Raw genomic sequence first — 13,160 nt, 5'->3', positions numbered from 1 at the left:
TCCACTCACCTCAGCCTCCCAAAGGCGTGGGATTACAGGCTGAGCCACCGAGCCCAGTTAGAGGGGGAATTTTAAGAAAATGCAGCAAGGGCAGAATAGAAGATATGGAGATGATTTTTCTTTTTCTTTCTTTTTTCTTGTTTGTAGTATTCCGTTGTGCCATTCGACTTACCATTCCTTTGCATTAAAAAAACAAAAACAAACAAAAAACTTACGAACAGTTAGGACATATTTGTGGGTTTTTTTTTTTTTTTTTGAGTCAAAGTCTCACTGTATCACACAGGCTGGAGAGCAATGGCATGCTGACAGCCACCGCAGCCGCAACCTGTTGGGCTCAGACAATCCTTCTACCTCAACCTTTCAAGTGGCTGAAGCCACAGGCATGTACCACCGCACTTGGCTAATTTTTTGATTTATTGTAGAGATGAGGTCTTACCAAGTTGGCCAGGCTGGTCTCGAACACCTGGGCTCAGGCAATCCTCTCGCCCTCAGCCTCCCAAAGTGCTGGATTATAGGCATGAGCCAACATGCCTGGCTTATTTGTGGTTTTTTTCCCCCTCATATTTTGTATAAAAATTGTCAAACATACAGGAAAGTTCAGATATTACTTACTAAACTCCTAGATGCTGCAGTTGTTTTTTAAGTGTTCTCAAGTTTGTTTATTCTTATGTGTATTTATTTTTGTTTTTTTGAGTTGGAGTCTCATTTTGTATCCCAGACTAGAGGGCAGTGGCACACTCATAACCACTGCAGCCTCGACCTGCTGGGCTTAGACGATCCTTCTGCCTTAGCCTTCCAAGTAGCTGTAACTACAGGCACAAGTCACCATGCTTGGCTAATTTTTTTATTTATTACAGAGATGAATTCTCGCCAAGTTGCCCAGGCTGGTCTCAAATCCATGGGCTCAGGCAGTCTTCTCACTTCAGCCTCCCAAAGTGCTGGGATTATAGGCATGAGCCACCATGCCTGGCTATGTGTTTATTTAATAAATATTTATTGAGTGCCTACTCTGTGCTAGATACTAGACAGGGTGCTGGGAATGCAAAGATAAACAAGACTTGACCACCATGTTGACTTAAGAACCTTGTAGTGTAGTACAGGGAGAAAGACTAGTACCAATCAATACAGATGTGATAATTCTAAGAAAGAGATCATAAGAGGGTGCCATGAAAGCTCATAAGAGGGGTGTCTCACCCAGAATGGGGCTGGATCTAGGACATGCTCCCAGAGAGCAAAGGGTTTCCTGAGCTCAGTGTTTTGTTTTAGTTTTTTTTTTTTTTTTTTTTTTTTTGAGTCGGGGTCTCACTCTGTCTCTCAGGCTGGAGTGTGGTAGTATGATCATGGCTCACCACAGCCTGCAACTTCTGGGCCCAGGTGATCCTTCCACCTCAGCCTTCCGAGTAGCTGGGTTTACAGGTAGGTGCCATCATGCCCAGCTAATTTTTTTTTTTAATAGAGATAAAAAAAACAAATAAAAAGAACAGCTCGGGCTGTTCTTGAACTCCTGGGCTCAAGCATTTCTGCCACATTGGCCTACCAAAGTGCTGGAATTACAGATGTGAGCTACCATGCCCAGCCTTGAGCTGAATTTAAGGGACACATAGAAGTTAGCCAGAAGGAGAATGTGGGGGTTGACTTGTGTGTGAGGAACTTGCATCTCTTCAAAGTGGGTGTGAGGAAGGTGTAGGGAATGGTGAGCTGCAGAGGCTACAGGACCAGGTGGGGGCCCTGCTAAGGGACTTTTAGCTTTTATCTTGTGGGCAGTTGGGAGCCTTTGAAGAATTAAGTAGGGGAGCAATATGATTAGGAAGATGACTCTGGTGATAGAATAGAGAATGGATTGTAGAAAAGCAGGTCTGAAGGCAGAAGGACCAAGGAAGAACCTCATGCAGTTAATCAAGTAAGATATTCAGATGCTGAGAAGACAGATTTGAAAAAGAATGAAGTAGGCCAGGCACAGTGGCTCAAGCCTGTAATCCCAGCACTTTGGGAGGCTGAGGCAAGAGGATTGCCTGAGTTCGGGGGTTCAAGACTAGCCTGGGCAACTTGGAGAGATCTCAGCTCTACAGTAAATCAGTAATAATAATAAGCTGGACGTGATAGCGTGCACCTGTAGTTCCAGCTACTTGGAAGGCTGAGATGGAAGGATCACCTGAGCTCAGTACGTCAAGGCTGCAGTGGCTGTGAATGGGCCACAGAGTGAGACTCCGACTCACAAAGAAAAATAATGAAGAAGAATGAGTGAGTTGTGGTGACCTCCTGGCCATTGAAAGAGGTAGGAGTCAGAGAAGATGTCTGGGTTTCTGGCTAGGGCAGCTGCCGATGGATGATGGTATTGTTCACTGGATGGAGACTGCAAAAGCAGGAACTTCCTGGCCAAGCAAGATAATGAATTCAACATTGGACTTATTGAATGTTGATTTCAAAGTGCTTTTTGGGTCTCCTGGCACTGGGTGAACTCCAACAAGAAGCTAGAGGGTAAGGGAACCCACAGATGCAATCCATTCAGGTTCTTCCTGCACCTTCCAGGGCAGGGAAGGATAGAATGAAATTGAAAGAACAAACAGATCATATCTAGCAGATTATTAAATATTAGAAAGAGGACACACAAAATAAGTGAAACACTTTAATAGCAAAAAGATTGTTGGTCATTTTGCAAAGGATAGTGTTATTCGAGTCAGATTCTTTTTTCTTCTTCTTTTTATTTTTTTTTTGAGTTGGAGTCTCACTCTGTCGCCCAGACTGGAGTGCAGTGGCCGCTCCTGGCCACTGCAGCCTCGACCTGCTAGGCTCCGGCGATCCTTCCACCTCAGTCTTCCGAGTAGCTGGAACTACAGGCGTGCACTACCACACCCGGCCAATTTTTGACTTATTGTAGAGATGAGGTCTCGCCAAGTTGCCCAGGCGGGTCTCGAACCCGCGGGCTCAGGCAATCCACTCACCTCAGCCTCCCAAAGGCGCAGGATTACAGGCTGAGCCACCGAGCCTGGCTTCTTTCTTATTATTTAGGTATTATTTTTGAGGGTCTGTACTCTACCTATCACTTTGATAGACAAGAAGCGTAGGCCTTGTTCTTGGAGAGTTTTGTGAGGGTTATATACGTAATAGTTAAATAGTTCTAAAGTGATTGCCTCTGAGGAGGGGATTTGGGTGGCTGGAGGACAGGGAAGAGAAAGATTTTTTTCACTGAATTCTTCTTTGTTCCTTTGGCATTTGTATCATGTGACTATATTATCTACTCAAATATAGAAATTGAAGGTTTAAAACGTTTTTTATTTTAGAGTCAGGGTTACATGTGAAGATTTGTTACACAGGTATATTGTGTAAAGCAGGGTTTGGGCGTCTAATAAGCCCACCCCCATGCCCATGGTGAGCATGGTACCCTATGGGTGGTTTTGCATCCCTTATTCCCCCTTCCTTAGCAGTAGTGCCCAGTGTCTCTTGTTCCCATCCTTGTACCTGTGGGTGTCCAGTGTTTAATAACCACTGATGAGTGAGAATATGCAGTATTCAGTTTTCTTTTTTTTTTTTTTGAGTTGGAGTCTCACTCTGCTGCCCAGACTGGAGTACAGTGGCCGCTCCCAGTCACCACAGCCTTGACCTGCTGGGCTCCGGCGATCCTTCCGCCTCAGCCTTCCAAGTAGCCCGGAATTACAGGCATGCACTACCACGCCTGGCTGATTTTTTGATTTATTGTAGAGATAAGGTCTCTCTGCCCAGGCGGGTCTCGAACCCGCGGGCTCAGGCAATCCACTCACCTCAGCCTCCCAAAGGCACGGAATTACAGGCTGAACCACCAAGCCCGGCTGTATTCAGTTTTCTGTTTCTGTGATAATTAACATAGAATGATTAGAATGATGACCTCTAGTTGCATCCATGTTGCTCTGATGATGTTGTCCTTTTTTTATTTTTTATTTTTGAGTTGGTGTCTCACTCTTGTTGCCCAGGCTGGAGTGCAGTGGCGCGCACATGGCCACCGCAGCTTCAGCCTGCTGGGCTTAGGTGATCCTTCCACCTCAGGTTTCCAAGTAGATGGAACTACAGATGCACACTACCATGCCTGGCTAATTTTTGTCATTTATTGTAGAGACGAGGTCTCACCCCAGGCTGGTCTTGAACCCCCGCTCCAGGCTCAGGCAATACTCTCACCTCAGCCTCCCAAAGTGCTGGAATGACAGGCTGAGCCACTGTGCCTGGCTCAAGTACCAAAAGGAGCAGTCTAGACCAGAAGTAGTGGTGAACTGTGGACCTATGGTCTAAATCTGGCTCTCAGATGGGTTTTATTTCACCCACAAGGGGCCTCACGTTTGTTTTTAATGGAATGACTAACAAATCATAAAGATGATTTTAATAAAGTCCATGAAGACTCAGAGGTGACTGAGGCTTTGCAGTTTGGTGCCTGGGAGGAGAACTTATATGAAGGGACAATCAGGAAGCCTTGTTTAAGGCCAGCTGGGTTTGAGTGAATGATGTGGGACATGAGAATGGAAGTGACCAGCAGGCAGCTTGGTGTCAGGATGAGGTGCAGGTGAGCATTCAGGTGGGACATACAGATTTGGGGGTTATCAGCATCTGGGATGAAGTAAACATACAGCAGGATAGGAATTTAGACCATATGAATGCTGCAGACTTCTTCCCCTGCTCGGGCCTTTTCTCTGTGAATGGACACGGTCTTTGAGGAAGAAAAAGGAAAGAGCAGAAGGGTAAGGACAGCCTTGAGGAGAACAAAACAGCGATGAGAAAATTAGAGGAACTTGTGAAGGAGAAAGGGAAGTACTAGACAAAGAGGTAGGAGAGAGCTGGCAGGTTAGCAGTTCTGTGACTTCCTCTTCTATATTGCCTGTCTAAGGCCAGAAGAGTTTCATTTTTAAGTACAAAGAGAGATTATCCATTTCCCCATTTTAACCCTCTTGGCCCTTCAGTGTTTTTTTGCTGTTTTTCAGTTGGAGTCTTACTCTGTCACCCAGGCTGGGGTGCAGTGGCACACTCATGACCACCGCAGTCTTGACCTGCTAGGCTCAGGCCTTAGCCTTCCAGGTAGCTGGAACTACAGGCTCATGCCTTGATGCCCAGCTAATTTTTTTGATTTATTGGAGAGAGGAGGTCTCACCCAAGTTGCCCAGGCTGGTCTCGAACCCTGGGCTCAGGCAGTCCTCTTGCCTCAGCTTCTCAAGTGCTGAGATTATAAGCGTGAGCCACCGCACCTGGCTGCCCTTCAGTGTTTATCTGATGGCCAGCTTTTTGTCTCATCCTGCCACCCCACAGATGTCCAGACCAAGATAGAACCCGTTTCTCCATCTTCCTCCATCAACTCTGAGGCCTCCCTGCTCTCAGCGGACTCCTCCAACCAGGTGAACATCAACTTCCCTTCCTCTCTCTATGTGCTCCAGTGAGTTCTTCCTGATTCAAAGGTCTGAGCACTTTTCTCTTCTTCAGCCCTTCTTCTCGACATTCCTCCTGGCTAACATATCTCTGGAATGTTCCACATAGGCTTTTATAGGGGAGGAAGTACTGGAAGTGAAGACAGAGTCCCCATCCCCTCCAGGGTGCCTCCTTTGGGATGTCCCAGCCTCCTCACTTGGAGCTGTCCAGATCAGCATGGGTCCATCCCCTGATGGCTCCTCAGGTAATGGGGCTTCTGATGCTTGGGGATCCGTGGTAAGAGGTTTGTGGTCCTATGTTCCTTCCTTCCTTCCTCTCACCTTACTTCAGGCAAAGCCCTGTCCACCCGGAAACCACCACTGCAGCCCAAACCTGTGGTGCTAACCACTGTTCCGATGCCCCCAAGAGCTGTGCCTCCCAGCACCACCGTCCTTCTGCAGCCCCTTGTCCAGCCACCTCCAGGTATTAAAGAAAGAGAAAAGGAAGTGGGCTGTGTTGATCTTGTTAGGGAGCTCACAGCCGTTGAGGCTCCCTGCCCTTGGGTGCTCGGGTGTGGGTGTAGACTACAAGGACCTCGCCCGACATAGCTCTCCGACCTCCTTCTGCTCACTTGCCCTAGTGTCCCCAGTTGTCCTCATCCAGGGTGCTATTCGAGTCCAGCCTGAAGGGCCAGCTGCCCCTGTTCCACGACCTGAGAGGAAAAGCATTGTTCCTGCTCCTACACCTGGGAACTCCTGCCCACCTGAAGTGGATGTAAGTACTGGGGAGGAGAGGAGTGGGGGTAGTGGTGGGAAGGGAAGAGGAAAGTCTGTCATGAAGATCATCCTAGACGGCCCGGCTCCATGGCTCAGCCTGTAATCCCAGCACTTTGGAAGACCGAGGCGAGTGGATTGCCTGAGCCCACAGGTTCGAGACCTACCCGGGCAACTTGGCAAGACCTTGTCTCTACAATAAATCAAAAAATTGACTGGGCGTGGTAGCATGTGCCTGTAGTTCTGGCTACTTGGAAGGCTGAGGTGGAAGGATCACCAGAGCCCAGCAGGTCAAGGCTGCGGTGGCCTGGAGCGTGCCACCACACTCCAGTCTGGGGCGACAGAGTGAGACTCCAGCTCAAAAAAAAAAAAAAGATCATCCTAGGGTTCAGAGTGGACTCCTGTTTTCATGAGTCTATATGAGTTTATATATGAGGGTCCTTAGGTTTGCTCTCACAGCAAATGGATACATGGGAGTAGTCTCAGTAAATCAAAGGCAGGGAGTTTATACTGTGTTATAGTTGTGGTAGTAGTTGAGGAAGGGAGACTGCTTCTTAGGAGAAAATCAGGTAAACAGTTCTTTAAATATAGCAAGGTTAGGCTTTGGGACCTGAAAAGGAGGATTGAAAAGAAGGAATACTGCCAGGTGCAGTGGCTCACACATGTAATCCCAGCACTTTGGGAGGATGAGGTGAGAGGATTGCCTGAGCTCATGGGTTCGAGACTAGCCTGGGCAGCTTGGTGAGACCTTATCTCTACAATAAAAATTTAAAAATTAGCCAGGCATTGTGGCACGTGCCTATAGTTCCAGCTACTTGGAAGGCTGAGGTGGAAGCATCGCCTGAGCCCAGTAGGTCGCGGCTGCGGTCGTGAACGTGCCACTGCCCTCCAGCCTGGGTGACAGAAGACTCCAAATCAAAAAAAAAAAAAAAAAAGAAGGAAGACTAGCTAAGGATGGAGCAAGTGTCTCCTGCAGTGTAACTTTTCCCACCTTTGAGGAACAGTAGTAGGGAATGGTTGAGAGAAGGGCCCCTTTCCTGAATGTTTTAGTAGAGAGGAAAAACTCCTTTCTGGCATAGTGGGTAGAGGTCAGGAAGGCAGGGGAATGACCCATGTTAGCTTTGGGTGCTCAAGCCCTGGGGACTGGTGGAGGCACGGGCCACCTTTCCAACTCATCTTTCATGTCTTTTTGACCTTCTGGGGACCTAGGCAAAGCTACTGAAGCGGCAGCAGCGAATGATTAAGAACCGGGAGTCGGCCTGCCAGTCCCGGAGAAAAAAGAAAGAGTATCTGCAGGGACTGGAAGCTCGGCTGCAGGCGGTTCTGGCTGACAACCAGCAGCTCCGGCGGGAGAATGCTGCCCTCCGGCGGCGGCTGGAGGCCCTGCTGACTGAGGTAAGACTGGTCTGTTCTTGGGAGGCTGGCAGGAATATAGCTTCCTTGGGATGACTCCCTCTCTTGTATCTCCCTGTGCACCTTAGAACAGCGAGCTCAAGTTAGGGTCTGGAAACAGGAAGGTGGTCTGCATCATGGTCTTCCTTCTCTTCATTGCCTTCAACTTTGGACCTGTCAGGTGAGACCCTCCTTGCTTCCCTAGAGCCCTCTAGGCAGAGCTGATCCTTACAACCTCCTGATTGCCTGTTTTTGGCCCAGTCCATCTCCTTCCACTTATACACAAACAGTTCTGGTGTTCTTGGCACCGATGGTGTGTCTAGCCAGCCCCTTCTTGCTCCATCGTTTTTCTTTTTTTTTTTGAGTTGGAGTCTCACTCTGTCACCCAGACTGGAGTGCAGTGGCCGCTCTCGGCCACTGCAGCCTCAACCTGCTGGGCTCCGGCGATCCTTTCGCCTCAGCCTTCCAGTAGCTGGAACTACAAGTGCACGCTACCACGCCCGGCTAATTTTTTGATTTATTGTAGAGATGAGGTCTCACCAAGTTGCCTAGGTGGGTCTCGAACCCGCGGGCTCAGGCAATCCACTCATCTCAGCCTCCCAAAGCACTGGGATTACAGGCTGAGCCACTGAGCCCAGCTTCCATCATTTTTCTAATAGGTGGTACATTGTAGGGTAGATGATGGTGATAATGTTGATAAAAATAGTGACTATTAAGTGCTTACCTCGACTCTAGGTGAAGTGCTGTCCTTTTCGTATGTAGGAACCATTCTCATTCCATCTTACAGATGAAGAGACTCAGTCTTGGATAATAGATTGGAACTCAGGCAGTTCATCTGCAGAGTTTTTACTCTTAGCTAGATACTTGATAGAGCTAGAATTCTTCATCATGCTCTATTCATCCTTATCCACAGCATCAGTGAGTCTCCTGCAGCTGCTGTCTCTCCTTGGATGAGCAGGGAGGAGCCTCGACCCCGGAGACACTTGCTGGAGTTCTCAGAGCAAGAGCCAGTTCATGGAGTTGAACCTCTCTTGGGGTCCTTCCAAAGCCAAGAGGAAGCCCAGTCTAACCTTGCAGATGGGCCCAGTTTCAGGTGAGGAGAGAGAGCACCCCCTTTCCTTTGGAGATATGAATGAATATTCTCCCTAAAATTACTTTTGGTTAGGGAGACCCAAAGCTGTTCTCTTACCATATTGCCCTCTTTGTTTATGTGGGACTCTGGGGAATCTCTGAACAGTGTCTCCTCCCTACCTCATTCCAGGAACCTGACCGCCTTCCCGGGGGGTGCCAAGGAGCTACTATTGAGAGACCTAGACCAGCTCTTCCTCTCCTCTGATTGCCGGCACTTCAACCGAACTGAGTCCCTGAGGTGTGGGGATTCACAGCTGGGGCATCCTTCCCTGTCCTCCCAAGACCCACTGTAGACAGCCTGGCTGGCCTGTGTACTGAAGCACCAGCTCTCCCTGCCCTTGCTTTTCACTCCTGTGGGTGGGCCAGGAAAGTGGGTATCTTGACCTGGTATGGAGGTGTTGAGCCTCCTCTACTTCCCCAGGCTTGCCGACGAGCTGAGTGGCTGGGTCCAGCGCCACCAGACAGGCCGGCGGAAGACCCCTCAGAAGGCCCAGGAGAGACAGGTAGGAGGGAGTGGAGCTGGTTCAAGGAAGGCCACTTGAGGATAAGGGCAAAATGTCCTGGGGATTTTAAGTGGGCATCTTGTTGTGGAAATTTGATGGATCATTTGGGAGAAGTGGAGGGGTAGGTGTGAGGTGGCATCAGCTTCCAGGGGCTGTCTGTCTCTTTCCCTTTTCCCTTCACTCTCTCCAAATCCTTAGATACTTCTCCTTCCAGAAGTCTCAGCTACGGAAGAAGTCAGCTCCAGTTAAGGCAGTCCCCACCCAACCCCCTGGGTCCCCAGAAAGGTGAGTATGGGAGAGTGCTTATGTATTATTATTATTTTTTTAATTTTTGAGTAGGAATCTTACTCTGTTGCCCAGGCTGGAGTGCAGTGGCATGCTCATGGCCACCGCAGCCTCGACCTGCTGGGCTCAAGCGATCCTTCCACCTCAACCTTCCAAGTAGCTGAAACTACAGGCACGCACCACCATGTCCGGCTGATTTTTTAATTTATTGTAGAGATGAGGTCTCGCAAAGTTACCCAGGCTGGTCTCAAATCCCTGGGCTCAGGTAATCCTCTTGCCTCAGCCTCTCAGAGTGCTGGATTATAGGCATGAGCTACCATACTTGATATTAACTTTCAAAAACTATACCCCCAAGAGCAGTCTTGTGCTTGTCATCATTGTCACCAAGGGGATTATGCCTCCCTTATCTACTAGGGGTCTTTTTATCTCATCCTCTCCTCTTCCCCAGTACGAATTGGGCACTGGGCTTAATTCCCCCCAAATCCTGTTTCCCTACCTAACTAGGGATTCTGTGGGCCAGCTGCAGCTATATCGCCACCCAGACCGTTCACAGCCAGAGTTCTTGGATGCAATAGACCGACGGGAAGACACATTTTATGTTGTCTCCTTCCGAAGGGTGAGTTGCTCTTCCCTGCCCCATCACTCTCACCCTGAGTCTGTCTTCAGAGGGAGGGTATAGAGTAAGGTTGGGGAGTCTGTCAGCATCTTTGTCTTCATCTTCCTGGCCTGGCCCCCGATCCCTAGGACCACTTGCTGCTTCCAGCCATCAGCCACAACAAGACCTCTCGGCCCAAGATGTCCCTGGTGATGCCTGCCATGGCCCCCAATGGTAATTCTTTCCCTACTGGGTGTGGGGAAGAGTCCTGAAATGGAGGAAGGGGAAGTTCCAAAAGCAAGATTCAGCATGGGGTGCTGAGGAGAATGGGGAGAGGAGTGGGACATCCAGAGAGAGGCTAGGTTCACAGGTGAGAGCAAGCAGGACAAGGGTGGAGAGCAGAATGACCGACATGCAGGGGACTCTGATGGAAGGAAGACGGGGGTTTGGGTCCTCCTTGGGAAAGTGCTTGGGAGGGTGGCTGGGTAGAGGCGGGTGGGCTGGGTCCTTGGCAGACTCTCACTCCCTTTTTTCTCTTGATGTCTTCTCCTGTGTGACCCCATACTCATCAACATTATTTTCTTTTCCTACCCCTTCCCTTCTCCCTGTACCAAACTCCATTCTTGCCATTTAACTCCCACTGTGAATCTGCCTCCTCACTATTGCCCTTTCCTTCTCTCCCTGCTCATTTCTACTTTTCTAACCCCCCCCCCATACCCGCTTTGCCTCCCCCTTCTCCTCTTCCTTAACTCTCCCCTTTCACAGAGACTCTGTCAGGCCGGGGGCCCCCGGGGGACTATGAGGAGATGATGCAGATCGAGTGTGAGGTCATGGACACCAGGGTGATTCACATCAAGACTTCCACGGTGCCCCCTTCACTTCGAAAACAGCCGTCCCCGACCCCAGGCAATGCCACAGGTGGCCCCTTGCCAGCATCTGCAGCCAGCCCGGCCCACCAGGCCTCCCACCAGTCCCTCTACCTCAATCATCCCTGACTTGTGCCACTCACACTGACTTAGAACTGGGGGGAGGACACAGGGTGACCAAGTGGGCCTGTTCTGAACTTCCCTGATACCCGGGCTTGGGGCAACTGGTAAAGGAAAGACAGGGTGTGGGGCTTAAGCACTTATTTGAGGTGGGGGAGTTGATATTTCTCTTCTCACCCCTCTTCAGAATATAGTGTTCCTCTCATTCCTATGAACCCCCAGTCCCTGCTTCTTTCTTTAATGGTATTGAGTGAGGTTCAGTTTTGGGGTGGGTGGGCTCCTTCATACTCTTTATTCTTTTGTTTCTTTGTTTGATGGGTGGAGGTGGGAATTTAGTCCCCAGGTGGGACAAGGGAAGTTTTTACATTTTGCAGCTAGTTACTGGGAGCAAGGAGGGCGGTTTAGGGAGATCAGGTTTATGTGTGTGCATATCTTCTTTTTTATTATTAAATAAACAACTTGGAGGGAGTTGAAGGAATGATGGTTGCCTTCCTGGCTTGTGATGGGGAGTTTGGGGGAAAGTGGCTTTTCTAAGGCCAGTATCAAAAAATCAAGCACTGATGACAGCTGGCTCTGGGGTGGGGTGGGTGTGGGATCACAGACCTCATATCATCCCCTTGCCCCCACCCCTGCAGCACTGGGTATGTCTGTATCTAGCAGAGATGTCCCATGGCATGACAGACCAGAGGATACAGATCCCTGGAATGTGTCTGAGTAAACAGGAAGGACAAGGGGCCCCACGCCCTTCAAAATGAGCAGTCCCTGGGTCCCCTGCTCTCCAGCAGGTTCTCCCTCCCTCCTCTTGCTTTCCAGGATGAGCAACTCAGACAAACAACAGGGGCTAGAGCCAAAGGGCTCAGAGCCCAGGAAGGAGGGGCCATTGTGGAGACGGGGTGATAATTGGGAGGGAAGGGGGATATTGCAGAATATATCTTAGCCCTTAATTGGAGAAGACTGAGACTTGAGAGTCCAGATGAAAGAAAAAGACAAAGAGTGGGTCTAGCAGAAAAAACTTCATTCTAATTAGGAAGAAGGGGAGCGGGGCAAAGTGAGGGTTCGAGTCTCAGCCCGATCTGGAAGGATCCCCTTCCAGCTGCTCCTGTCCAGCAGCGCCTCAGTCCTGACCCTGCAGGAGTGTCCTGGGTCAGCTGGAGGGTGTGAGCTAGGCCTGGGCTCTGTGCCCAGATGACTGGACAGGGGCTGCCTGGGCTGTAAGCCCAGACCTGAAGGAGGGAGGAAGAACCTCACGTGTCCAGCCAGGCAACCCCCCCCAGCCCCCGCCCTTTACAGTGTTTGGGGTGAAAACAGACTGAGCAACTATGGCAACCTGGAACTGGGGCTCCCAGGAACTAGACCTTTCCTCCTCCAGAGGGCAGCCCTGGCTTCTCAGCCCTGCTTCCTATCCCAGGGTCCCTCGAGCCTTATCCAGCCCTACGCAGGGAGTGAGAATGTTGAGAACAAGGATTTTGGAAGCAGATCACCTGAACTGGGTTCACTGCCTTGCTTAATGAGAAGATATCCTTGAATATTCTGAGCCTTAGTTTCCTCATCTGTAAGATGGGATGTTTCTATCTACTTTGATTGGATTGATGAGAGGATGAAAGATGTTCTCAGTGCTGGTCAACAGTAGACACACCTTTTCTTCATCTCTTGCTCCTTTCTCTCCCCATTTACATTGCCCTTTTCTCTTCTGTTTCACTTTTATCCAATCTGGGCCCATCAGTACTTCATTGTCCCATTGCTCTTTTTCCTTCCTGACTCCAGGAAAGCACTTGAAGCGCTGGCGTTTCAGACTGGGGGCTCTGGGTGGAACATGCTGCATCTCTGCTGAGTGGCAAGGGATAGCTTGCACTTTGGTGGGCTTACGCATCAGACCTCTCCTGGCTGAGGAAGTGGAGCAGTGGGAGTGATGCAGTGGGTTTACCATGGGAGTTGAAGACAGGTCAAGGTCTGGGCTGCTGCCCTTCTGGTCCCTGTGGGTCTCCATTCCTCGGGCCACATCCCCATCCAAGGCCACCCTAAATGCCAGGCCACTGTCGTTCCTGCACCTCACCGGCCCCTTCCTGCCTGGGCCCTCTTTTTCTGTTCTGGCTTCCTTGTGCCACCACCTCTCTTCCTTTCCTTCTCAGGATTT

The 13,160-nt window shown here is 49.7% G+C and overlaps 1 protein-coding gene across 3 annotated transcripts in view; it reads left to right on the top strand.

Moving 5' to 3' along the window:
* ATF6B (activating transcription factor 6 beta) overlaps positions 1 to 11,504 on the top strand; it is a 13,666-nt gene extending 2,162 nt beyond the window's left edge. For 2 of the 3 annotated variants that reach the window (XM_008068775.1, XM_021717927.1), the window contains exons 6-18: positions 5,266 to 5,351; positions 5,491 to 5,626; positions 5,713 to 5,844; positions 6,002 to 6,135; positions 7,344 to 7,529; positions 7,616 to 7,707; positions 8,440 to 8,619; positions 8,788 to 8,895; positions 9,079 to 9,160; positions 9,375 to 9,445; positions 9,950 to 10,061; positions 10,190 to 10,274; positions 10,806 to 11,504. In XM_008068775.1, the coding sequence (XP_008066966.1) occupies positions 5,266 to 5,351; positions 5,491 to 5,626; positions 5,713 to 5,844; positions 6,002 to 6,135; positions 7,344 to 7,529; positions 7,616 to 7,707; positions 8,440 to 8,619; positions 8,788 to 8,895; positions 9,079 to 9,160; positions 9,375 to 9,445; positions 9,950 to 10,061; positions 10,190 to 10,274; positions 10,806 to 11,035 (1,634 nt within the window). In that variant the 3' untranslated portion in view covers positions 11,036 to 11,504. The remainder of the gene's footprint in view (positions 1 to 5,265; positions 5,352 to 5,490; positions 5,627 to 5,712; positions 5,845 to 6,001; positions 6,136 to 7,343; positions 7,530 to 7,615; positions 7,708 to 8,439; positions 8,620 to 8,787; positions 8,896 to 9,078; positions 9,161 to 9,374; positions 9,446 to 9,949; positions 10,062 to 10,189; positions 10,275 to 10,805) is intronic. The other variant, XM_021717928.1, reaches the window with a different exon arrangement.
* The last annotated feature ends 1,656 nt before the right edge of the window (positions 11,505 to 13,160 follow it).

This window comes from Carlito syrichta, unplaced genomic scaffold, assembly GCF_000164805.1.
Source record: "Carlito syrichta isolate Samal-C Ts95f unplaced genomic scaffold, Tarsius_syrichta-2.0.1 Scaffold311524, whole genome shotgun sequence".
In the NCBI taxonomy this organism is placed as follows: domain Eukaryota; kingdom Metazoa; phylum Chordata; class Mammalia; order Primates; family Tarsiidae; genus Carlito; species Carlito syrichta.
The sequence above is the reverse complement of the archived record's forward strand: the minus strand, read 5'-3'. Positions and strand labels throughout refer to the sequence as shown.